Genomic DNA, 25,700 nt, shown 5'->3' with positions numbered 1-25,700 from the left:
GTGCTGATATGAGCTAAATAAAGTGCAAATATCTGCTGCAGGGTGTCATCACCAAGGGCAGGGATGAACTATCTCAAGTGGTACAAAAGAGTATAAGTAAGGGTGACAGGATAGGAGAAAAGGAACACCAAGGCTGAGTAGCAGGGAAAACTTCCAGGCAGCGAGATGTGTTAACTGCGGACCGTTTCCCTCAGAGGAAGCTCTGCTGCTCGGGCCATGAAAAGAATTGGTCAAAGCGCTCAATACTAAACTGCCAAGCAACACTGCGCTGAGGCAGGAGAGAACAACCTATTTGACTTCACCGTGCTGACTCCTGCCTCTCTACGAGAACAACCAAAAAGGGATACTGAAGAAGTGCTCAGAGGAGGCAGGAAGAGGAGCTTTCAGCAGGCTGTGCTATAACTAGCTAATGAATCCTTGGGAGCCAAGGGACGACCATTACTGTTTAATCCCAAACAAGGCTCTCCTCAACCTCCTGATCCCCCAACCCCAGAGCTCACTCTCTTCAGCTTCTGTGAACTCACATGTGCCTTATTCAGCAACCTGCTCCCATGCACAGGGCAAGTACAAAGAGGGGGCAAACACACACGATCCCCCATGCAGACCTGCAGAGGACTACAAACAGCTACGTGATTTCAGTTTCAAGCTACCTGAGGCTCTGACTCTTCTCCTTCAACCTCCTTGAAAAGATCTTCAGCTCCAAACTTCAGAATAGCTGTCAGCTCCTCTTTGTTGAAAGGATTTGAGCTGCAAGCACAAATGAGCAGGAAAATGTGTTTTGAGCAGTTCAGTCAGCACTGCTACAGCACAAAACCACACCAAAGTCTTTCCTAATTAAATCAAGAAGTAAGTTTTCTACCCAGCACTATAAAAAACTTATTTTCTCATCTCTTTCCTGCTCTAGCACAGACAACTACTGTAAAGGAAACAACCTCTATCTACTGGGGGAAAATGGGGAGAGTCTGAGGTCAGTGCCAAACTGCAGCTCTTCCACCACCACCACCAGGTTCCCCCAGACCATGATCTCTGGGAGGAAGACAGAAGGAAAAACAGGTAATGCATTAAAACTAGTTTTTTATTTCTGATCATCTTTATCCTACATGTCCAGATTAATGGTTGCATAAATCAAATCTGTGGAAACTGCCACTATTTATTAGCCTCCTGCCTTGTACCCTACCAAACAAACGTTGTGAGATACCAGCAGGTGAAGCTGGTTGTGCCACATGCTGTACCAGACAGCTCTGCCTCCTGACACAATCACTTACTTGGATCGCCCAGAGTTGTTGTCCAGAACAGTCCGGCCAGTGGTGTCCATACGCTGGATCACCAAATGATCCAGCACCATTTTCTTCTTGGCCCTCTCAATGATCTCCTCCTCTACCGTACCCTTTGTGACCAGGCGGTAAATATTCACCTGAATGGTAAGAAAAGAACAGAGCTATTTCCTGGACCTGAACACGCTCTGCTGACACAGCGATGAATCCCTCAGTGGTTTCCCAGGAGACCAGTCCGCTGACATGGTCCCTTCATGCACACGTGTCTTTTTACAACATAAACCATCAGATATTTTTCATATGTCAGGGAGATCAGCTAAAATCAGGCTGGTTAACACAGATGCTGCAGTGCAGTGTGACTAAGCACAAAATAAAAATCTTCTGAAACAATCATTCTAAACCCAAACTAGCATCAAACTTTTCACATATCTAATAAAACCCTAGTAAAGGTGGATGTTCTACTTCCCAAGTTTTTCAGGGCAAGAAAGAGTCCACTAGGCTTAAAAGTGCGATGCCACGGGTTGGGTTCTTGGTTTTGAACCATGCCAGGATCCAAAATCAACAGAAAGACCTGGCATCTGGCAAATTTGGGCCATTTTTTTTGTGTTTCCTGGCTTTTAAACGAGGTTCCCTTGAGTTGGCAGTACTCTCTGGAGTCAGGACTGGGGGCAAAAAGACCATGTTTTCAGAAGCTCCGGTGAGGCGGGAGCTTGTTTAGATGCCGACACTGAAACCACAGAGAAAACGACCCAGGTAACTCTTCCAACCTGCTTCTTTTGTCCAATCCGGTGAGCCCGAGCCTGAGCCTGAAGATCATTTTGGGGGTTCCAGTCCGAGTCAAAGATAACTACAGTATCAGCAGAGGCCAGATTTATTCCCAGCCCTCCAGCTCGTGTTGACAACAAGAAACAGAAGTCCTGAAGGAAAGAAAAAAACATCCAGGAGTTAGCCAGCCTGTAACCATGGACATAAAATAGCAATGGTGACTTCAAAGCCACGCAAGGAAACAGAGGGAGGGCTCTGTTGCACTCGTGTTTCCTAAGAAAGCAGAAAAAGGATTTCCTTCCCACACACCCTGCTCACGCAGGCTAAACACCACCGGTCTTTAAGCTGAGGCACAAGGTGAGGTGGTGCTGGCAGGGGTGAGAGGTGTGCTGTTCTAGGAAGGGTCCAGCATGCATCCTCACGGGAGAGCAATGCAAACAGCTTGGGGCAAGGGCACCTTGGAGTCGCTTCTGAAGGTCAGACAATGCTGCCCACCCAACTCCTACAAAGGCAGCAGGCAAACACGTGCTTTCTGTTGGGGGTGAGATCAGCAAACAACACAGACTGTTTGAGTCACTGCCCAAGGGCACAGGGTGCCAGGTTGGAGCCAGGATGCCTGAGCCCCCACGGATGCCCCCAGGAGAGGGGAAAAGGCAGCTTCTGCGGGTGTTCCTGCTCCTTTCCCACCCACACCGCTGTCTCCTTCTCACTTTTGTTTGTTAACTTCCCCACGACCACGAAGCACCTAACTGTATCTCCTCTGTCAGTCAAGAATCCCCCTCCAGTCCATGCTTCTGGAGCGAGGAAAGGAATTTCTCACGGCTGGGCTGACTGTGGCACAAAACAAGGTCCTTGCACCAGTCACTGTGAGTCAGCAAGCCCAGCTGAAAGGCTTGAGATGCTCTCTGCTATTACGCTGGAGACTTTCACCTCCAACACCGCACTCTGCTGCCTGCCGACACTTAAAACCCCCCTTTTGCCTCCGCCATCTCATATCCAAAACCATCTTCAGACTGGAGGACTCATTTGGCAACCACCTCATTCCCAAGACCATGGGGAGAGAATTGCTAAATTCTGACTCTTCCCAGCCTCTTCAGGACTTTCTGGAGATGTGACTTGGCAGCCGTATTCTTTGGATGTGGGAGATTCAAAATAAGCAATATGGCTAGTTGCAAAACCTGCTATATCTGTGTCTTTAAAAGTATCTGGGGTCCTGTAAAAAGAAATGAACTGAACTAATTCCCTCCTGGCAGTCACAACCTGGAGCTCAGCCACAAACGCCCGCCGCTCGGGCAGCCCACCCGGACCCTCCCGAGGAAGGAGAGCCCCAGCTGCGGTACCTCAGAGCCGTCAGCGTTGAAGTGGTCCAGCGCCTGCTTTCGGATCTCCCCTTTGATCGAGCCGTCCAAGCGCTGGAAAAATCAACGATAATGATAAAAGAAAGAAGGTGAAGGATCCCTGAGGAACTGCTGCACCCAAGCCCCCCTTCCCTGTCTGGAGCGTTTAATCATTAAAAATAACCGCCAATTAAAAATAGCTGCACTGCCTTAGCCCGCTGCGTTGCGAGGGCAGGGGGGGCTACGCGCAGGCAAGTCACGCAGCGGGTGACACTGCAGCTCCCGTTACAGGCTCCCAGCCAGGGTCTCTGCGTTTGCTGTCTTCTCCTCAGGGTTTATCACAGGACAGAGCCCGAAGCAGGGGCCTGTCAGAGGAGGTGTTTTGCAGAGATGGGGCCACGCTGAAATGAAGGGACTTCCCAGTCCCCTCCAGCGTATTTCAGTGAGTGCAACCTGTAATCCCAGCTACTGATCTCTGGGAAACTCAAGTGACTCCCATGACCCAGGCTCCCTCTGCACTCTCTCAAATTTTCAAGTGAACCCCGCTGTTTTCCGTGCTGGTGTTTCTCACCTGAAAAGGGTAGTGTTTGATAGTCAGGTACTCTGCCAAGATGTCCAGCATCCTCACCATCTGGGAGAAGATCAGCACTCTGTTGCCTCTCTCCCGCAGCCTGGTCAGCAGCTTGTCCAAGAGAATTAGCTTTCCACTGCTCCTGATCAGAGACTGAAGAAGTAACCGTCATTCCAGCTGATGCTTTCCAACCTTACCCTTATGCACACTACACAGAGACGTGCAGAGATCTGGTTCTTTTGGGGTCATGCTTCTCTCATGAAATCATCTGGATTTACACAGCAGAGGGCACACACAAAATGAATCGTCCAAGACAGATCTTACACTGCATGCAACTCCCATTCTAGATGGCCACAAAATGTTGCCTACAGTAGAAATGGAGGGCTAGAGGTTCAAGTGGCTTAGCTATGAAGACTATTTCTAATGGAGAAGCCGCGGAAGCTAAAGCTTCACCATCTTGGTGGGAAGACAGAAGAAAGAGGAAAGTTAAGGAAAAAAGGTGGTAACCAAAGACACTGCCCACCTGCAGGGTCTCAAGGCCATTCTCTCTCTCATTTTCCTCGGGAGGTTTAATAAGGTAGCAATGGTTGCAGCACTTTTTCAACTCCATCACAATGTTCAGGAAACCAGATGTGCTCCCTCTCGTTCCCTTTGACAGAGCTTTGTAGTTTCTTGTCAAAATCCACCTGCAGGCAGGAAAACAGAAAGTCCAGATCATTTCACAGTGCAGACTGGGCATGATGGAGACATGGAGGAATAAAACCTTCAGGGACACCTTGTTCAGGCGTCCGTCTACTCCCTCCATCTCTCTTCACTTCTACAGGATAGCACCATTTCCTCGCTAGAAACCCTGATCTTACTTTCCTCTTGATATTATTACACTTTAACTTTAAACAGCACTACAGTTTTGTGGGGTGCTTTACTCCATCCTCAAAAACTCCATTGCCCCTGTCCGGCAAATCTAGCCAGCTGAACTGTATCACACTAAAAAGCATCTCCAGACTACTACAGGGGAGAAGATACCACAAGAGCCTCCCTCAGATTCCTACCGAGAAGCCCCTGCTGCTAGGGGTGATGGCTATCACACTGCATTCTGAAGGACAAAGTGTACTGAAACGTACTACCAAGGCACACAGAAAGATGTGCCCATTTCTACTGGCACTCCCAGTAACTTGATAAATGACTCACTTGTAATACTGTTTCTGCAAAGCAGACATTTCCACGCGGAGGATCTGCTCCACTTTGGCTGGCAAAGATTTCTCCACATCCTTCTTCACTCTGCGTAGGAGAAACGGCTCCAGGACTTTGTGAAGGCTCTGGTAGCCATTCTCTCTACCTTTTCCGTGATCCTCTTCAAAATCCTCCCAGAACTCAAATCTAGCAACAGAAACAAGGAGCAGAGAGGGGTCAGAATACATCTTGTCTTATTGCACCGAACATCATCTACAGGATATGCTTCCGTGGCACAACAATACAGCAGATCACCAATCTGGTGGAGATACCGTGGAGGATAAAAGGGTCACTCTGCTCTGGCTAACTAGATTGGTGGTAAAGCTAGAAGCATTCTGGTCCTGGGTGACTTCCTAACATCTTATCTTTGAGCTCCACACTGACTCCCAGGACCCAAAAATCCCAGGTTTTCCAGTATTCTGCTCTGCTGTCTCCTGCCGGCGCTTACCTGGCAGCAGTTTCTGAACTTTCCACAGTGCCCCCTGCTAGGCAGGGCTTTGACAACTGAACTAGGTTTTACATGGCTCTGCAGGACTTTTTGGATTGCTCTTTCCTCCAACAGCTCCTTTGAAAGGTGGAGAGCTGCTCTTCTCCTGCTCTTGGGAGACCTCACATCTTTCCTTCACTCTTTCTGTGAGCCAGCAAAAGAATTTTGGGGACAGCTCTTTGTGCAGTCAAACATAATTTTGGTGAGTTTTGGGGCTTGCTTGCCTTAGCCTATTTTGTGTTAAAGGAAACAAAACATTTGTATAATGTGGACATGCGAACAGTCGGCTAGACAGCACTGTCCTTGAGCAATACTCCTAGAGGCTGCCATAAAATGCTTGGCGAGGGTAGCTGAACCGCAGTGTACTGGAAACCTCAGAAATGGTCGAGATGATTGCTTAAAACAACTTTAGTTTTTTAGAGATGGCTCTAAGACAGCAGACACATTTGAAAGATGTGTATTAGGTTTCCCCATTCAATTTGCTGCCAGAAATACTCCTTGTGTTAGTCATTTAACCTCTGATTTTCCCCTCCAGTGGTTGTTCCCCTTTCACTGCTCTAACTCCACTGAGTTTAATTCAGGGATTTCTGCCATTCTGCACTCCCTCGAGTCTATTTAACAGATGAGAACAGACACAGAAGTATTTTTTGAAGGACCACAAGGACACTTACTTCTCCGGCATGATGAAATGCAGCAGGGACCAGAGCTCTTTGAGTGAATTTTGAAGCGGAGTGCCAGTGATCAGCAGCCTGTGGTTGGACTTGAAATCAATCAATGTTTTGTACAGCAAAGAGTCATCATTTTTCAACCGATGGGCTTCATCCACGCCTAGAAAGGCCCAGTTAATACTTCCCAAAACAGCCTGGAGGAAAAGAAGAAAAAAAAACAGGCCCCAAGGAGACGCTGGGTCAGACAAGCCCCACCACCTTGCACATGCCTGTCTCTCCACTGCCAGAAATCACTGCAGTGTGTGCTTTCCAGGGCGTCCCGCCCGAGCCCAGTGCTGGACCCACCACCAGAGGAGCTGAGCTCACAGAAGTTTTTTGTTAATAAAATCTTGGGACCAAGATGCCTACACTAGTTTTGCCTCCCCAGAAAGCAAAGTTGAAAATCAGCCATGCTGTATAGCGCTCCTGCCATATCTGCAGTTTCTTTCAGCAAGCACACCTATTTTCATCCTCCTTCGCTTTACCCAAAATGCACAGTCCTCCCCCAGGCCCCTACTCCTCCCTTCCTCCATGGCCCCAGGGCCCTGCTGTAGCACGAGCCCCACTGGAGCAGCAGCAGGAGAGCAGATGAACAAGACTATAAAGTTAGGGTAACCAGAGAGTTCTGATTTTTAATTTTTTTTTTTTTTTTTGCATTAGTATTAAGTACTTGTTTTCTGCTAGGACTCAGCGATGCACTGACAGGGCCGATGAGCATTTCCTAAGCAGACAGATTTCTCCTGAGTGTAAAAATCCAGATATTGTTAACACTGTGGCCAGTGGTTCAGAGTAAAGTTTTGTCTGCTTAACTAGCCTAAATTAAACCAGGTAAAATCCAGTTACCGCCCTGCCTGGTGTCTTACAAGCAAAAAGAATAACACAACTGTAAAGTACAAGAGTGAAGACACTGTAACGGATGTCCCACATTCCCTCTGCATTATGGGCAAGCAAAAGCGAATAGTAGCTATACGTTCTCCATCACCACAGAGGGAAGAGCTGAAACCCACTAGCTGGGGACCGGCTTCCCCCTTTGCAAGCGAGAGAAAGTCTAAATAAAAACATCCTCGGACCATTACTCACCTTATCCTTGAGGAGGATCTCGTATGTTGTGATAAGTGCATTGAATTTCAACCTTTTAGACTGAGAATGGATCCACTCATATTCACGGATCTGTCAGAGGAGACAAATGTTAACTTCAACCAATGTTATCGAAAGGAAGGAGTTCACAATCGTTATTTTAGTGTAGCTACAGCCAGAGACCCCAACCAAGCCCCAACCCCGGTTGTTCAAGGTGCCATTTGATGAGCTCAGGATGGCCAAGGAGCAGCTTGTTTTAGCTACACATGGTTCAAGTGCCCTTGCACAGGTAACAAATGTCAAACACCTTGCTGTTGTGACATTACCCTTATCTGCCAAATGAATGCATCGTCTCACTGCTGACACTGCTAGACTCACAACATTTGTATGCTGCATCATCTGAATAATTCAGAACACAGGAGGCAAGCACTTTTACACCGCTCTACTCCTCACTGCAGCATGTTTCAGCCCAGTGCAGCAGTGGTTTCCAGACCCTCTGAGAGAAGCCAGTGCTCCTGTGCTCACTCTAAGAAGGGAAACAAGGTAGAAAAGTCCCTGCAGCGGTGATTTACGCCCCAGTGCTTGGCTACACCAGCTCTAGCTGTCTCCAGTACTGCCAATGCCATCCATCAGCCCCTCCAGAACACGTGCCACACACTGCACAGCAGCTGCTGCTTTGCACCCAGTGTTTCTACCCAACCCCACAACCTTTGCTTTCTGACTACACACCATGTTCCTGCTCATGAGGTCTCCAATGTAAACCACCACATTTATCTCGGGTGCCCACACTTCGAACTCTCTCTGCCATGAGGTGAGAGTGGACAGGGGCACCACCACCAGGAACGGGCCATACAGCTGGTGCTGGTGGAAGAGGTACGACAGGAATGATATCGTCTGAATCGTCTTGCCCAGGCCCATTTCATCAGCCAGGATCACGCTGTTGTTCCTGAAAAGGAAGAGAACAAACATAAATCCTGGCTGAGTGCGTGTTTCCGCCACTACTGATTTACTGACCACCAGCACAAACAGCAACCCATGCCAGGGCGGAGAGGGGGCAGTGCAAAAATATTTATCTGAACACACCGAGTGGATCCCAGGGACATGCAGACTGTGCATGGCACAGTAACTTGCAAAAAGGAAAAGACTGTGATCGCTCCAAACTGGCAAGCAAGGACAAAGGCAAAGGGAAGTCAGTGGCCTAATTTTAAATGGATATTTCTCAAAGTCTTCAACAAGCGTGTAAGCATGCCGAGCCAGAAAACAATTTTTTCAGTTCAGGCAATGGAAAATTAGGGCTGATATGCACTAGGCTCACACAGCAGCCAAGTCCAGCACGTGAATAGGCCCAGACAGGGAAAATGCTTTTCGTTTTCACACAAGGTTTCTTAAGTTGACACTCTAAACAGACCCTGCTTGCGGTGTCTGCAATGCAGCTGGGCGTGACATTTGAAATCCTTCAAGCTGCAGAAGCAGGGTGGGTAAAGACCTCACTTGAAAACAAGAGGGCTGATCCTACTGGAACAAAAATCAGGAGACAAAACGAACGTCGCAGAGCATCCGTACGTACTTGCACCACGAGTGAGCGAGCCAGTTGAGGCCCTCCAGCTGGTAATCCCGCAGCTCCAGGTTCTCACCACCAATGTAAGAAGGCTGCTTCTTCAAAGCAACGAACCTTGGTCTCTGCTTCAATACCTGGAAAAGAAAATGCTGTCAGCCCACTGACAAAAAAGACAAAGGAAAGGTGAAAATTCAGCAATGAATATCTGTCTGTTCATCGGTTAAAGTCCATCCACATTTTCCTAGCCAGAGCTTATATCTGCAGTTCAGAAAACCACTCCACAGTGCTGTGTTTTTGCCTGCTGTCCTCTGGTGCTGATGACTGGGGCTGTGGGCCCTGCAGTAATTCTGCAGTAAACTGTACATAACGCACGTTAGATGGAACAAGCTCCACCTTCTTTTTCACCCTCTTGTTTTTTCTCCCATTATCTCTGTCCCTCTCCTCCACTATATCAGCATCTTGCAGGTTTTCTCTTTTCCCAGGTGTGCTGCTTTTTCATTCAACTGATATTAAAACTTAGCATTTCTGCAGCAGCTCCTTCCGAGGAGGAAGCTCTTTGCAAGGATTAATTAAGCCTCCCACTCCCCAGGGGGACATAATGTTCTCACTGCGCACAGAGTAAATGACACCAAAAGGGGGTTCACATCTCTGCCTGAAGTGCAGCAGCAGAACAGCAAACAACCATTCAAGCACTGGTGGGAGGATGGGAAAATGTTCTCTGACATTCATCCTGACAAATCTTCACATTCCCACTGCCTGCGTCATCACCCAGCCTGGAGAAGGAAACCCAGCAACAGGAGAGAGGGGAGCAAACCTTGCAGTCCCGGGTAGGAATCGTCTTGGAGTTGTTACGATTGTTGAAGCTGTCAATGCAGTGCTGAAATTTCTTGCTTATTAGAGCCTCGTCCTCCCAGCTGCACTCGGCATAGGGCAGCCCCATCCACTTACACAGGTATTCGGGGTCATTTGAGGATGTTTTACGACTGTTTGCTGCAAAATATGCAAACAAGGCCAAACCTCAGCAGCTGTGGTTCTGTGGCTGAACCACAAGTGTGGTTCACAGGGGCAGCCTGAACACCCGTACAACCACAAGGCAGGGCTCGGCTAGTAGGAGAAGTTTAGAAGGACCAAAAAAATGCTCGTTTACCTGGGAAATCTGAATGTCCTGTTGCAGACTTGCTGGTCTTCACAGCTATGTTTGGAGACAGAAGGGAAGGAAGGGTTTGGAGGGCTGGCAGCCAGCACAGGGAACGGGGCATGCAGGCTGCCGCTGCCACACACCCCGGGCGTTTTTATAGGAAATACACTGGAAATAGGTTAAACAGCTCTCCAAGCCAACTCCCAAAGCAAGTGGATGCCAGTACCTCTGACTGACATGGCTGTGATATTACTGAAGTGCTCAGTACGTTCCGTTTATATTTTTAATACGTAATGATGAAAATCTAACCCCTGAGCTGCTGTGCAGCCTAACCACATCCTCAGCCATGTCACGGGAAGCGGTCCGCACAAAAGCCGGGCCCGTACAGCTGATGTGGACGCAAACACCTTGCATCCAAAGGGCTGAAGTCAAAGAACTTCAGCAGCAGCAACTTCAACATCCCTTTGGAAACCAGTGTACCATCCCGTGCTCCAGGCAAGGAGAGCAACTGATTTGTATTGCTTGTAAATACAAATCTGTAAACCTGGATTTCTACTGTTCAAATCCCTGAATTCCACACACTGAAATACACTTAACACCACATTTCTTCTCCAGAGATACTGGAGGACAGGGAAGAAGAGCAAGCCATACGCTCATTCTGCTGTCACTAGAGATTAAAGTTCCCATGCCTTACTTCACCCCTTTACAAAAGTGTTAGGTTCACTTACCGATTACTCTCTCCACTATTTGATACTGTTTGTTTAGCTCTGAAGCTAGCTCTTGTTGGCAGTTGAAATATTCTACATCTTCAGGTGAGACCTTGCCCAGCCTAGATGCAAAAAAATCCAAAACAAAAAACCACTATAATGCTTCTGCCATAATGCTCAGGGAGGCCACATATGGAAATTTTACTTTCCTACGTGGTTCTGTCATTCAGACAAGTGACTGAATATGACATGTTTCTTAAAGCTTCCTACAATTATAAATCATTACTGAGAAGCAAATATCACAGATGTTCATACTGTCTCCTTGTTAAATGACACCTTATTCTGCTGCAACAATCAGTCTCAAAACCAGAATCAGAGATGGAAGCTGCTACTCTGGGTTTATCACTTTGGAAACACACCGTAGCTTCCCTTATAGCTTCTGGGGAGGTTGGACATAACCTGATACAAAAACTTGCATACAGACAAGCCCATAATTAACAAGGGTTAATAAGGCTGCAATCCCTCATGTCACCTCCTGGGCCAGGTCAATCTGTGCACTCTTTATTTGTTATCAGCTACCCCAATTCTTAAGTCTGGGAAGTGGCAATATTGAGGATTTCATGTCCCCTCCTCTCTTGTTCAACACCATGACCACAGACATCATTTCTATGAGGGGAGATGTTCATCAGCAGACAAAGAGAGACATGGTTGTGTGCCAAAAACAGTTGCTTTGGATGAAACATGCTTTGCCAGAAGAAATCGAACGTTTTCAGTCATGACCCTGCAAACCTCTCGCTAAAAAACATTCGCCCAAGGCCAGATCACTAGTTGAAGTAAAGCATACCATTGCTTGATCTCCTCCTCTTTTTTCTTGAAGTTTTCTAGCTTTTTCAGGCCCTTCACTTTCTGCTGTTGCAGGGACTCTTCACTCTCCCATGTGCTATGGATGTATGACCAGCCTTTCCATTTGATCAGGTACTGAACTTCCCCCTCATCCTTCTCAGGATCAAAGTCAGCGCTTGGGTTGCCATTGGCTTCAGTCGCGTACACTGTGGTGGAAGCACCGGTGGCTGCAAAAGAAAGCAGGCTGCAGTCGGCACCTTTGTTATCGAGCACTGGACATGAACTGCGTCAGAGCAGAAAGTTATTTTTCTAACACATCTTTTGTGACAACACAAAGAATATCCTACAGATTCTGCAACCCAGTAACACAGGCACACAAAGTCTTCCAGACAACAGAATCTTTTTAAACCTCTCTATCATAAATGGGGGTTTTTTTAAGTGTAATTCAAAGGTCCCTTGAAAATGCTCACAACCATTCAGTTTTACAAAAACACTTTTGTAAGGCTATGAGAACAGAACATCGGCTTTATTTTCATTACAGCTTTGTCAATGGAGCTATGAAAACTGACTCTACTGGAAGATCTATTTTCTATTTCAAAGAAGAGAAAAGCAAGACCTGCCAAACAATGACTGCGTCTTTAAAATGTGAGCATGCTAAATGAAAACTGCCAAGCACATAAACTTGACATTTTAGGTTTTTTAATACTAGATTATACAAAGGCTGCTAGAATACATAAGAAGCATAGACAAAAGGGTAAAGAGCACTGAAACAACCCTTGGCTCCACTTTGAAGTTGCAAAAGCTCAAGAGAAACTGTGAGTGCACATGACTGACATCAGAAATAAAGGCTTTTTCCAGAACCACGCACCTCCTTTTTTTCCACGCCTGATGTCCAAGACCTTCTCAATAGTTTCACTGTTGTCTTGCTGTTCATCAGCTCCTTCCCCAGTCATCTCTATCAGGTCATCAGAATCCGTCTCAAAATCATCATCTTCTTTGTAACTGAACAAGACCAAAACCAAACTGATAAAAATCCCTTGAGTCTTCCCAGTTCAGAAACACACAGAATGGCATGGACTGGAGCAAGCCTTCTCCAGCATTTATCCTGGGGTTCAGTGCATGTTCAGCACAGGCATTGCTTAAGTTAGCCATTAAGTACTTTTCCCTGAGACACTCAGTCAGCTACACTTTATCAGACTAATATTCTTATCTTGTCCATGCAGTTTTTCTGACCATGGTCAACACTGGATGCTTCATGAGAAGGTGGAACAATCCCTGCAGCAGAAGCAAGGCCATCAATGGAGAAAGTCTCCTCTCTCCGGTCAAAAAGTATTTTAACAATGGAGGTTCCAGAGTATCAAAAGGCTACATGGGTGCCTACATTGCCCTAGGAACTACGCTTCTCATTTTTGCTGAGCATTTAGCCACCAAAAAATACTTCTCAGGTGGCTCTTTGTACATCCCAAAGGGTGAGAAGGTATATTAGGGAATGGATAATGCTTTACCTCCACCGTCTTTCAACGCTCTGTCCCAAGGCATTACCTATCAGCCACTCTCAGACAATTGGTCCAATCTAGCACAGCTCATTTTACTAATTTTAATCTATTATTTGTAATTCTTAATCTCATCTGAGAGTGCTTTAGAAACATTATGCAAACCTCCTTGCATTTCTCTAAGAGGGACTGGTAAACATCCCCTCCTTTACAGATGGCAAAACAAGGTAAAGAGAAGTCGGACGTTTGCAGCATGAACCTGTCAGAAGAACCACATTGCAGCCAAGGGGTATCTGCAGGGCAGGGGAGGGTCCCTCTGCGGGATCACACAGGGAGTCCGTGCCTAGGGCAGGGAATTTGGGGTGCCCTCTCTTTACCAGCCAGACAGCTCTCGTCATCAAGCAACCCCACACTTCTTGATACCTGACATTTTTGGCTGCTCTTCGTCGAGTTTGTCTCTTGGGGGTCTCATCATCTTCGTCGTCATCATCATCTTCAGATGAGTCCAGTTTCTTTCTCTTCTTCCCACGCTGGGGTTTGTGAGCCTTTTTAACACTGGTTTTGGCCACTGTTCTAAAATCAGAATTAATAGAAAGCCATAATACAGTGTGTTTTACATAAACATCAATTTTAATAAATCTTTAAGAAAGCATGAATCTCAAGTATTAGACTCCTAGGAACTTAGTCTGCTCTAACTGCCATGGAAAGCACTGCATCACTCACTGAAGTATGAAATGGGTAGACCAGAGAGTAACTAGGTTCTAGGTTTACTAGGTCGTAAACAAGGGTAATATTGCAGAAAAGAAAAAAAAAAACCACATTCTTTAGCAACAAATAGAGATTACCTCTCCACTCCAGCACAGGCAGAAAAGACATACGCAGAAAAAGAGACAGCCTGAACTAACGACTCCTCACCTCCTTTGGGCAGGTCTTCTTGCTTTAATTTTCTTCGGTTCAGGCTCACTCTCCCCACTGGTCCCTTGCTCCCCTCCATCTTCATCCTCTTCTTCACCAGAAACCTCTCTTTTCCATTTATTTCTACGGTCAGAGATGTAGGTCACGAAGGGCAATCATATTTCAACCCAAGTAGTTGGCTAAGCAGATATCCAAGCCACCTAGGTTAATACTAGCAGGCCATAATTATGAGGAAAAAGTTCATAACTGCACTCTTGGCTGTTGAGTGCAATGCATGGGGGATTTCATGGTGCAATTCTCTGCTTTTAGGAAGAGGCCTCTGTCACCTAGGTTTTAGTTCACGTAGTGGCAGTACATCTTGAGTGAGAGCGGCTCTTACATACTACAACGGTGCCTGTGGCAGAGCTGTACTTCTTACAACCAGGTGGGCAAGTGTGGTAATTTATTTATTTTGCTCTTCCACTTCTGCATTTATGAAATGAGCCAGAAACACCTTAAGAGAAGTGCTCATTTTCAGTTATGAAGTACAAGACACAACATGCACAGCTACATGATCTCCTTGCGGCCTGGAAAATGGAGCAAGAAGTCTCCTGCTGTCCAAATTCAGGCAATTAAAGTTTCCAAGTGTGAAGCCAAATCACACCGTACCATTAGCGGAAGGACGCAGGTTCTCTGTGGGCAATTTAGAGCAAACCTGCAGCTCCCAAATGCCCTCTGCGGGAGCCTCTCCTCTCTCCAAGGGGTACGTGGGGAGCCCACAGAGATTGTGCCCCTTGCCCAGGAGAGGCCCCTTCCACCACTGTCCTCCCTGCGCTTTACTACCTTCTCTCCTGTTCTGCACTGCTGTGTACAACTGAATGAAAAATTAAAAGACATGAAACAGGAGAAAGAGAGCTGCATCGTGTGGCTGTGTTTATATTTTCTCCAGCTGGCAGCTTGTAGTTCCCTTCAGTTCACTTTAGTGTTTGGAAAAACCAGAAGGTACTTATCAGATGGAAAAAGGCAGCAAAATATGACTGTAAGCAAACTCAGTTATGGTGATCAGACACCCAAAATGCCCTTTATGGAAGGTCTTTTTTTGTAGCAGAGGGTTATGAAAGATAAAGGAAGATAATTTGGCATTTTATTCTCTGTTAATCAAAAAGGGGAGAGGAGCAGGAATTAAATTTTTTAAGTGTCTCTGAAGGAGAATAAGTAACCTGATGGAGAAGTGATAGACTGACAACAGAAAGTGAACCTGACATGGTCAGATTCTCTCACAGGCAGAGTGGGAAAACATAAACAAAGAAAAGTTGGGAAATCGCATCCATCTGTAGATCCATATTCATACTTCAATTTTAGTCATCCAAAGTATTATTACTGGTAATATTAAATAAGTGATTTTACAAGCCCTCCGTGTTGACAACACCCATCAAACAATCCAATACTACTGTTCTGAAAAATAAAACATGACAAAGTACCACCATTCAAAACCCTTTCCCTAGAAACTTACGTTTTTTTCATTTGCTTCTGGCCTCTTCTTTTTGGGCTCTCATTTTCAGATTCACTACTTGCCTTTAATTAAAAAGAAAGAAAATCAGGTTGTAGGCTTCACTCTGGACCGTCTCCTCAAGGATGCAACTGAAACACATGCATGTGGCCTGAGCTCAGACTCAGCTCGACTGCTCCTTCACCGCAGCGCTGGAAGGATGCTCCGGTGCGACGGGGCTGCAGAAGAGCAGCCAGCTGCCCTCTGCACCCCCTGGGCTGCAGGGTTAATGCCACTGTGCTCTCGGCAAGAAGAAAATAACTCTGCAGAAAGGCTGGAGAGCTCTGTCCTGGAGTCCCTGAGCTCAGGACGTGCAAGCCTGCAACCCACCTAACCCTCCCCATCAACCTCCAACACCTGGTAGATGCCACCTCCGCGGCTGGCAGTGGCCAGGCAGACCCGCAGCACGTGCAGTCCCCCTTGGAATACAAAACCACGGGGTGAATTTAACCCACCGAACCTCACACCGCCCGGCCCTGGAGGCAAAAGGCATCCTACGAGGAGCTCAGCTGCTGCCAGCTCTGCCCGCATCGCAAGGTGAGCATCGCTCCTGCCCGACGCTCAAAAATCAGGCAGCAGCGTGACTGTGCGCTGTCTGGGCAGCACTTTCCGGGCCTGCCGCAGTGCCAAGGAACAGCTATTTTACAAGGCTTTTAACTGAAAGTGCAGTGGCTGAATGTACTTTCGTGAGTGCCCATACCTGCCATTTCAGCAGGAACCCTCCAATATTCGAGGGCGTTTGGGCGCAGTTTCTGTGATTGCAGAAACTTTCGCAGCCACAGAAATGCATCATGATCTCTGCCTTCATTAGAGAAACCTCCTATAAGGAAGGAAATGCTTATAAAAAGAGCATATGCTCATCACAAGAGTGTCCTTGCTCTCCTGAGTCGCTGAGGACCTGACTGGGTCAGAGCCGTGTTCTGCTGCTTTCCTTCCTCCTAATCCTCCAGTCTCCACCAGTGAAGTCTCTCTGGCTAAATATATCTAGAGATATTCTAGCTCCTTACTGTATTATTTCAAATGTGGGCGTCGTTAACTCCTACAGACCAAGACAGCTGAAAAAAAACATCTTTAGGCGGATTGTACACAACCGCATTTTCGTAAAAACTAGTCAACTGTAGAAACAGATTACCGCACGCATAATGCCCCTCAACCGACAGACGACTTCACCTTACACACTTGCCCCAGAAAACAAATCGGCAGGGACAAAACTGAAGAAACCAAGGTGAGATTTCTAAAGAAGTATTAAAATTATAGAAGTAGCCTCCAAGGCTACTTGCTCTGCACACTTACTGGAAATCTTCCATTTCACACTGCTTTGTGCTGCAGTATTCAGCTTTAGCTCTGGGTGATGTCTGTCCATCACCACGGGGACCTCAGTTTTCACCCCCCGGTAGACCCACCACCCTCCTGGATACAGCTAGCAAAGCTTACAACCGAGAGCAGTTCACACAAAACTTTTGTGAAATGGTGTAAGCTGCAACATGAAAAACTCGAGGCTCTGGAGAGCCATGGCCCACCCCTCTGCCTTCTGTCTGCATCCTTTATTTCCATTTTCCAGCTTCCCTTCCACCAAGATAAATTTCCATCTCGCTTGCGTCAGTGTTTCCATTAAAATATACCAAAATACTGGATGCCACGTTAGACCAAGCGCTTTGCTGAAATTCGCTGTGGTTTGCTGTCAGATTTACAAGTGACACAGTAACACCTCTCGCACTGTATGTTCCTATGAACGTGGGTTCATCCACCTGTTTCACAGCCCTGCATGAAATCCTTGTCTCACAGACCAGGCATCCAGGAAGCAAGCAACTGGTAAACACCACGGAAAGCCCTACCTACCCTTGCAACACAAGCCAAGCCTTCCACAGATTTCAGTTCCAACAAAGCAAAGCTTAAAAGTCCTCAATTTTCTTTTTCTCATTCAATCTCTTATTCGCTTTCTGAAGCATGCTGCTTTTACATTCCAATTTTGACATGTTTTGGAGAGCTGTCCCTCAATGCACATTTACTTCTTGCTGTCTTTTGGCAAACCACAAGCAAAAAGAGGTGGATTTTTCTTCTGCTCTGCATCAGAGAAGATCAGATTTGGAGAAACCCAAATCCAACCTTTGGCTCTTTGAAACTAACTCCGCTTCTTTGCCAAAAACCCAATTTTCAAGTTTCTAGTGTCCACTTTCCTAACACTGCAACTCTTTCCCTGCTCTGTCACTGTCTCTACAAAGCCGATGCTCATCTCTTCAGGACTCGTCTTTTCCTCACCTCTTCCTGCCTTGAAAAATGTAACTTGTGACTGCAATTCAGCCGCCTTCAGTTACGTTCTTCAAAGACACCATTGTCTTTTTTGGATGCATGTCAAGCCCAGCTCTATCTCCTCTGACACAGCCAGTCCCCAGCCTGAGTCATCCACTGCCTTGTGCTCCCACACCCTCCCTGCCCGAGTCCCTGAAGCCCCGCACGCAGACGATGCAGCCTCTCCTCCCCGCTCCCTCGCCCACCACCGACCCAGGACGCCTTCCCACCAACCCGTGTCTCCTTCCCACCAACTCCTCCAGCCCCTGGCTGAAAGCTGCTTTCTACCATTTTATGCAGAAATACTAATAATTAAAAAAAGAAAAATGCATAAGCACAATTTAGCAACCTCTTAATTCCGCTTAAATCCACATTGCAGGACCCAGTTGCAAAACTCTACACTGATGTGCTCAAATCAGCCCAAGGGTGAGATTTGCACCTCTGCCCTGGACTCCGCAGCGCAAGCAGAGCTTGTGCTTGTTGCACCCTGTTATCAGCATCAACCCACAGGCTCTGGCTGGTGGTAAATTCCTTGCTTAAGGAAGTGCAGATGATAACCAGAGAGCTGGGAGCACGCCAGGTCCAGAGCACGCACCTGAGGTCCTGTCTGCATGCTCACCCACCGCCATCAGGAAGCAGACTGGTTGGGAAATGGCATGCAGCTTGGATTTTAAGCACGTCACCTCCCTGAATGGCACAAGCTAAGCTGACAGCACCCATCTCCAGTCCCCACCAGGTTCAGAGCCCAAGCATCAACGCTGGCAAAACTCTGCCGGGCTGAGGCTGCCCCTCTGGAGCTGCTGCTGAGGCCAAGGAGCAGGATGACTTGCCTTCCCTAGCTCCCCCTTCCCCTGCCAAACACTGTAAACGTGCCCAACTTATCCCTGCACCACTACTTCCAGCTGGACTGGGAACCGGCCTCTTACAGCTTGCTTTCCCCACCTCTAGCTGCAGGGACCAGCCTTCCCCCCCCATGCTTCACTGATGCTCCCATCTAATCTATTCGTTCTCTCTCCCAGCACCGAAAGTGCGCCCACCTTCACTAGATGAATTACGCTGTGTTTTGCCATGGAGCAGTGCTGTACAAAATGTAACGATGCTGCATACACAGCAGCACGCAGAGCGATGCAGCAGCATCTTTAAAGCTCTGGACCTACAGACTGTCCATGGGTGTCCTCCCTGCTAGCCCAGGGCAGGAGAAACAGAGACTCCAGGCCACTGGTGTGGTCCAGGTGGGTCCCGAGCTCATGCTGCCTACTAGGAGAGATCAAGACTTGCTTAAACAGAGGCCAGAAATAACTTTAGGCTAAAGTCAAAGTGAGGACTTGCTTATTTCAGGCTTAACAGAGGCCAAGCTCTAGTGCTCCAGAAAAGATGGAGAATCCCAGCTCGCCGGGTTAGTTTTCCTATGTCTGCTGAACTTATCTCCCAGTGACGCCGGTAGCTTCTGAACTTTCAGCAAAGACGTGAAGCAAAGCATTAATCAAAATGTAAATGAGCAGATTTTTGGTTTTCTTTTCAATAATAAAACAGTCTGTATTTTGGGAACACCTCTGGTGCATGACTTGTGGCCTCTCTCTCACAGAAAAGATGCACCATGCCACTTATTACTAACTCCAACGTCAAACCATCCTTTTAATAGTAAAAAGATTGTGTCTGTTTTGGGCACATTTATTTCTCGACTGCCCCAGAATACTCTGAAAGGCACCTGGCTCTGCATGTCTCACTTCCCCTGGCTGAAACCTGAAGCTGGTTTATTAACTGCAAAGAAAACACACGGGTAAGTACTGTTTTTACTAAAAATACTCACATGTGCTCTTATTCCTGGAGACAGCTCTAGTCCTCTGCGCAGCTCTGTACCCCTATGCAAAACTACACTTTCACTTCCTGATCTTTCAGCCCACACCTCGTTATTGATCACAAATTATCACAAGCTATCACTCTCTATCCCAGGCCTACACAACGTGCCCGGTGGCCTCCGGGCAGTTCCCAGCACGCAATCACTTCTAACGCAGAAACAACCCTGCCCAAGCTGCTGGTCTCGGAGGACAGAGCAGTGATCGAACAGAGCCCCACGAACTCCACCACCTCCACCTACGCGCCATCGCCCTCGACCAGGGTGAGTCACAGGGCAGCACGCAGGGAGGTGCGATGGCTGATGCTTGTTCTGCGCTCTGAGCCTGCCACGCTCCCTGGGCGATGCTGCTTGCTAATGCTGCAGAGAAGCGTTAGGGAAGAAGGCAATTAAAAGCTCCTAGACACTGTGCTGGAAGTCCCAAGCAGCAAGCGACAAGAGCAGGTCACTGGCGACAGGCTTAACCCTGTAAAGGTAAAAAGCAATCTTAAGAGGTGTCAAGCGCCTTGGGTTTCTGCCAGCTCCAGCAGCAGCAAGGAGCGCTCAGCACCATGCAGGCTCGAGCTACGCTATTTCCTCCCTCTTGGCATTTAGAGCTTCCAGAAGCAAGACTTTCCACCTCCTCCTGCTCTTTGCGAGGCCCCAGCACTGTGCTCCTGACACGTCACACACTCCATCAGGCTCTGCTGCAGATGGGAGTTGCCCTACGGGGACCAGTCAGTGTTGCTTTGGGGAGAGACAGGGGAAGGGGGTGGTCCAATTTTGTCAATTTTGGGTTTCCGTTTCACAAAGGTGGCAGTGGGGTCATTTGGAAGAATCTTTTCTTTTTTGTTTTTTACAATATTTTGTGGTATAGCAAAGTTTTTACATCTCCGATTTTTTTTTTTTAAAACTTTATTGTACCTTAAGTAGTAGGAAATAAAGATATCGAAAAAGAAAACAACATTTGCAAAACCACGTAATATTGTAAAACAAAAAAAGATGGGACTTACCTGAACCCCTAAGAGGGCACTCGGGTCTGCAGTGGAGGTCTGTGGTGGGTGCGACATCGCCAGCACAGTGCATGCCGGGCATCGCACAGAGAGGCGGCCAGCGAGCCTGGGCTTTGCCGAACTTGAAAAGGAAAACAAAAGCTAAGTCAATGATGCGCCCCAAGCCCCTTCCTAACCTGCTGCTATGCGGGACCTCCAGCACAGGAGTCGGGGGGGGGGGGGGGGGTGGTGGCTCTGGGGGTGCCAAAAGCTTCAGCGATAACGCACCAGAGCAAGGAGTCAGAGACCCGCATCTGCCACACGACTTGGACCTCTCGAGCATCCAAATGCACATTTCAGCGGCAAAGCACAAATAGCCCGATCGTCAGAAAGCACCGCTGGGCTCCTGCTCTGCTGAAAATCTGGCTACTTATCTCCAGATTCCCAACTGCATGGTTTTGCACCTAGCTCTAAGCCCCAAGCTTTTGGTCTAAGCCTCTCCCTGGGTTTCTTTCTTCTCCCCTAACTACTCTCTTGAAGATCTGCAGATGAAAAGCTCTATGCAGAAAGCCCATTGCACGTAAAGGAAAGCAGCAGCTAATTCCTACATCTTCAGAAAAAAACAACATTCTGAACAACTGGAAGGTCTGTCTGCCAGGCTCTGACCACTGCCAACTCAAAGTGAAGCACAAAAGACTCCCCAATATACAACCAGAGAAAAGTGATGGTTCATAAAGCTGAACACACACAAATGCATCTATCGGCGTGATCCATTCCAGGATGGGCAACAATGACTGTTTTGTTGTTGTGGTGTTTCTGGGAAGTTTCCTTTATTCCTGGTTGGATTTGTGTTGTGTTTTGTTTTGATTTTGTTTTTTCACACACTCTCATTCTCTCCGGGATGTTTCTACAGCAGAGCATGACTTGCATTACACCCCATTCCAGCAACCAGACCAGGGCATGCAGACCTCAGCCAACGCAGCGTCCTGCTGAATCCAGAGATCTCAGGCCAAGCAGATCCTCCTGCAGGACCGGGACCTTAACTGCGAGCTCCAACGTCCACGCGCCAAGGTAGGACTCGGTGTTTGCAAGGCAATGCAGATGAGACCTGCCTTTGCTCTTTGCGTTTGGTTGGGTTTACACGTTCAATAATCCCTCAACCTTCTTTTTTTTTCCTTACCTCATCTTTTATATTAAATCGTGATGGTTCTTGTCTGCTTCGGTTTGACCTCCTAACCCCATAAACATCAGGATATTCTTCCCACATCTGCAAAATAAACAGACCATCAGAAGGCCTGCTTCATCCTAATTATTTCTGACATTTTAGAGAAGTTTGATGGTGAATGTTTTTAAAAAAAAAAAATCAACACAAAACCATTAGGGAATTAGCAACCAGTAGACTTTAAAAAAATGGCTGAAAAGGATTATGATGAATTTGGAGTCTTTGGTAACACCCTAAACCAGCATGTTTTATCTCAGCATTATCTTTACAGTGGTCCATCTTCCCACCAGGGTACAAATTACTCTCCCACTCATTCAGGCTGACGGCCAGAGTGTTGAGATAGCCAGCCCTTTCCAAGCAGCGGTGCTGAAGGTAAGGAGGCAACACCTTGCACATGGAATGAATGGACCTACCAACTCAAAAAGACAATTTACTGTTGCTAACAGCTTCCACCACAATTCCCTTCCGTAGGGCAAACCCTGCCAGCTGCCTGACGAGCCCAGTGACAAGCCATCACCAGCAGCAACTTCAGAATCGAATTCTGTGGCCCAGCCTGGATGGCAAACGGACCGGGGCACCCGGTCCTTCGGCACGGCAAGGCGGTGGTGCTGCCGGTTCTTCTCCCGAATGCACTGATGTGAGGGCGGTTTGGTAGCGCAGGGCCTGTGGATGTACAGAGCCCACCACTGGGAACGGTTGTGCTCTATCTGCTGTAACCAGGCCCTAAGCAGTTTAATACACCATATGCATTTGTCCTTGCTGGATGGACAGGAGGAGAAAGGGGAGACAAGAACTGATCCCTGAGGAATACGAATGCAGAGCTGTGTTGGCGACACAGGACACCAGAAGATTTACAGGGCAGGTACAAACCACCAATACGCCTTTCAAACACCTACATCAATAATCTCCCTCTCTCTCAGCAGAGTTTACCCTCCTACAGTTTTCTAAACCTATTCATTCTCCTTCTGCTTCTCTCTCCCCTCGGTCCTCAAACATCTCTGCAAGCCGCTGGCGGGAAAAGGAAATCAAAATACATTGCCAGATGCAGCAGTGACGTGGGACAGAGAGCGTGATGAGTGCAAGGCTGCAGCCCAGCAATTCTTCTGCTACTGTTAAAGGAGTAACAGGATAACACTGCAACAGACAGATTGCAAAGGTGTGTATCTGCTGGGCATGCGAGTACAGAGATAAATTCACATGAAAGAAAAACTCAAAATACTCCCCGAACCATCTGAAGAAGTTGTCTTTTCATCTTTTAAATGGCACAGTGTTTGGATGAGGGATCGACTCTCCTGACAAATCTGAATAGCACCTAATGAAAATTAACCTCACCTTCATGGGTGTATCTAGACAGAAATACAAAATAAACAATAATAGAATAATTAATTGCATTGGTTATTCAAGGGGAACAGCTATCAACACGCCTAGGATAGACCTAGCTAAGGAAAACGCCCATTAACAGGTAAATTAAGGAAGGGAGAGGCTTTCTTATTAGAGGGTGCCCTGGCCTTTTCGTGTTTCATCCATGCTAATTATCACCGTGCATATGGATACGCTCCCTCATACAATACTTTTCATGTTTATTGTCAGGGACGTGCTCTTAGAAGCCCACAGAGGAAGAGAAAACTTCCTTCAGTCCCCACTTATCAACAGTAAAAAAGAAATCTGAATATTGTGTTACCACAACTGCCTCAGAAATGCATCCTTCCCTGCCAGCCTGAACACAGGAGATTTAGCCATGACCAGAGCCAACAGCCTACATGTGAGAGAGAGGCTGGTAACAAAATCCTTCCCTTCTCCCTTGCGGGTAGGCTGGGAGCAGAGGCTGAAAGCACTGTCCTTTGCAGTCTGTACGTGCACAGCAGCTTTCTCCATAAAACTCACTCTCGTGAACAAGCTGCGCGAAGTGCAAACCACGGCTAAGCAGAACAGGGTAGTTACACACCACAAACTTACCAACAAGAAACCTGACCTAACCTGATTTTCCTCCCTGCAAGTAAACTCAGTTCACCAAGTACCTGTCTGCAAACGTGCATTTGAGCTCCTCTTTCTCACCCCACACCGCGCTGCGTTGCTCGGATGCCTCCATCCCTCGGGTAGAGCGGGTAACCAAGGCACCAACCAGCGCGACACCGGCCACGTGCATTGGCCACCCGCAGCTCCTCTTGCTCCCACGCAGCAACCAGCTTAGGGTAAACCTGGCTATCTGAGGGGGGTATCGCTAGGGAGTAGCTGGGAAGCTGCAGGAAAAAAAAAAAACTCAACAGAGGACCACTGTTCTGGACATAACAAATAATAAAAGTTCTATAGCTTTTTTTCTCCTCCTCTTTTTTTTTTTTTTTCCCCCCTTAGTGTTTCAGAGGAAGACAGTGATGGAAAAAACCCAAAGCAACCCAAACCCTAGACAAGCATTCTCCTGATCATGTATCCCCTGGGGAAGCTTTACTAGTTCTGAGTAGAGACAGGAGAGGGAAGGAGAAAGGAGGAGAGGATGAAATGACAGGGTCGTGTATTGATGACAGGCACCTGCCCCTCATTCACACCAGTCAGCCCCATCGCTACCTGTCTGGTGCCCAAAGGGCTGTCCCAGCAAACACATGAGCTCCTGCTCACAAGGATGACACCAGCAGGGCACAAGCACACCGACCAAACAGCCAGCGAGTGACCTGGGGACACCAGAGGTCGGGGGCTGTTTGATCAATGTGCCAAGTGGCAGGGAAGTTGAAGACAGCTTCGTCAAGGTCCTGCTTTGTGCCCTTCTGTGGTGGGTACAGGGGTAACACGGCTATGCAGTGCAGCTGGAGCAGTACCTTTTTAACATCTGCTATTCTTTCCTTCTTAGAGGCTGGTTTTTCTTTGGTTTCTGGAGGGGTCTGCTGGGATTTCGAACCCGTTGATTCACTTTCGGATTCAGACTGACTTTCAGAGGACTCCGAGCTGCTGTTTGACTCGCTGCCCTGCTCGCTGCCCTGCTCGCTTTCAGACTGGCTTGCAGAGTCAGAGCCAGAGGCTTCTTCAGATGCCGAGTGACTGATGGTAGAGAAAGAAGAGATTACATTTTAACTGCGCTGTCACAGCTTTGAAATACGCAGCGAGCAAATCCAAGCCACGTCCAAGCTACGACGACAGGTTTGGAATAGCCTAAATGCAAGCGTGAACTGCGTGGTCCCAAACAGGCGTACCGAAGCAGATGCAATTCCTCCCCAGGACAGGCACTGAACGCGTGGCAGGACCGTGGGCTCCAAATCACTGCATGGTATCTCCTGCTCATCAGCCAAAACAGAGAGTGGTGGTAACATGAAGAGAGGCATTAACAATACCACAAGCACAGGTCCTCCGGGGAGGATCTGGCTCACTCAGAGCGAGCAAGAATAAGGTATATTGGGAGCTGGAGTGTCCAGAGACCATCCTGCAGTATGAAGGATAAGGAGATGCTCCGACATGGCTCTCCACTGCACCCCTACCATGGCTGGTTGTTCAAAAAGCCAACATCCGATTTCTGAAAGGGGCCAGCACCAAATACTGTATGCATAATACTATATATTATAGGAAATATCATGTTTCTTGCATAAAGAATAAATTCAGCAACCGAGCAGCAGAAAGCAGCTCACACAGGCAGGTGGCTGGGGGAGTTCCTGTGTAAGGGTTACACCAGTGCTGTGCAGGCTGCAGTTCGAAAGTGTCCAGTAACAGCGGACCAGAACATCAAACAGTGTCTTTTTTTTTTTTCCTC

General features: G+C 47.5%; 1 protein-coding gene across 6 annotated transcripts in view; it reads right to left on the bottom strand.

Annotated features, from left to right (window-relative positions):
* Window positions 1–25,700, bottom strand: part of CHD2 (chromodomain helicase DNA binding protein 2) — a 56,921-nt gene that overhangs the window by 16,909 nt on the left and 14,312 nt on the right. For 3 of the 6 annotated variants that reach the window (XM_009937463.2, XM_075431744.1, XM_075431745.1), the window contains 21 exons: window positions 24,778–24,997; window positions 21,926–22,012; window positions 15,595–15,656; window positions 14,103–14,225; window positions 13,611–13,760; window positions 12,563–12,696; window positions 11,696–11,921; window positions 10,873–10,973; window positions 10,154–10,198; window positions 9,821–9,996; window positions 9,016–9,140; window positions 8,178–8,394; window positions 7,452–7,541; window positions 6,336–6,526; window positions 5,136–5,324; window positions 4,471–4,633; window positions 3,948–4,100; window positions 3,380–3,451; window positions 2,042–2,191; window positions 1,266–1,414; window positions 651–747 (listed from right to left, as the gene is read on the bottom strand). In XM_009937463.2, coding sequence (XP_009935765.2) covers window positions 651–747; window positions 1,266–1,414; window positions 2,042–2,191; window positions 3,380–3,451; window positions 3,948–4,100; window positions 4,471–4,633; window positions 5,136–5,324; window positions 6,336–6,526; window positions 7,452–7,541; window positions 8,178–8,394; window positions 9,016–9,140; window positions 9,821–9,996; window positions 10,154–10,198; window positions 10,873–10,973; window positions 11,696–11,921; window positions 12,563–12,696; window positions 13,611–13,760; window positions 14,103–14,225; window positions 15,595–15,656; window positions 21,926–22,012; window positions 24,778–24,997 — 2,920 coding nt within the window. Of the gene's footprint in view, window positions 1–650; window positions 748–1,265; window positions 1,415–2,041; window positions 2,192–3,379; window positions 3,452–3,947; window positions 4,101–4,470; window positions 4,634–5,135; window positions 5,325–6,335; window positions 6,527–7,451; window positions 7,542–8,177; window positions 8,395–9,015; window positions 9,141–9,820; window positions 9,997–10,153; window positions 10,199–10,872; window positions 10,974–11,695; window positions 11,922–12,562; window positions 12,697–13,610; window positions 13,761–14,102; window positions 14,226–15,594; window positions 15,657–20,766; window positions 20,888–21,925; window positions 22,016–24,777; window positions 24,998–25,700 lie in introns of those variants that run through there. The other 3 variants (XM_075431747.1, XM_075431746.1, XM_075431748.1) reach the window with 3 other exon arrangements.

This window comes from Opisthocomus hoazin, chromosome 10 (genome assembly GCF_030867145.1).
Source record: "Opisthocomus hoazin isolate bOpiHoa1 chromosome 10, bOpiHoa1.hap1, whole genome shotgun sequence".
In the NCBI taxonomy this organism is placed as follows: Eukaryota; Metazoa; Chordata; class Aves; order Opisthocomiformes; family Opisthocomidae; genus Opisthocomus; species Opisthocomus hoazin.
The sequence above is the reverse complement of the archived record's forward strand: the minus strand, read 5'-3'. Positions and strand labels throughout refer to the sequence as shown.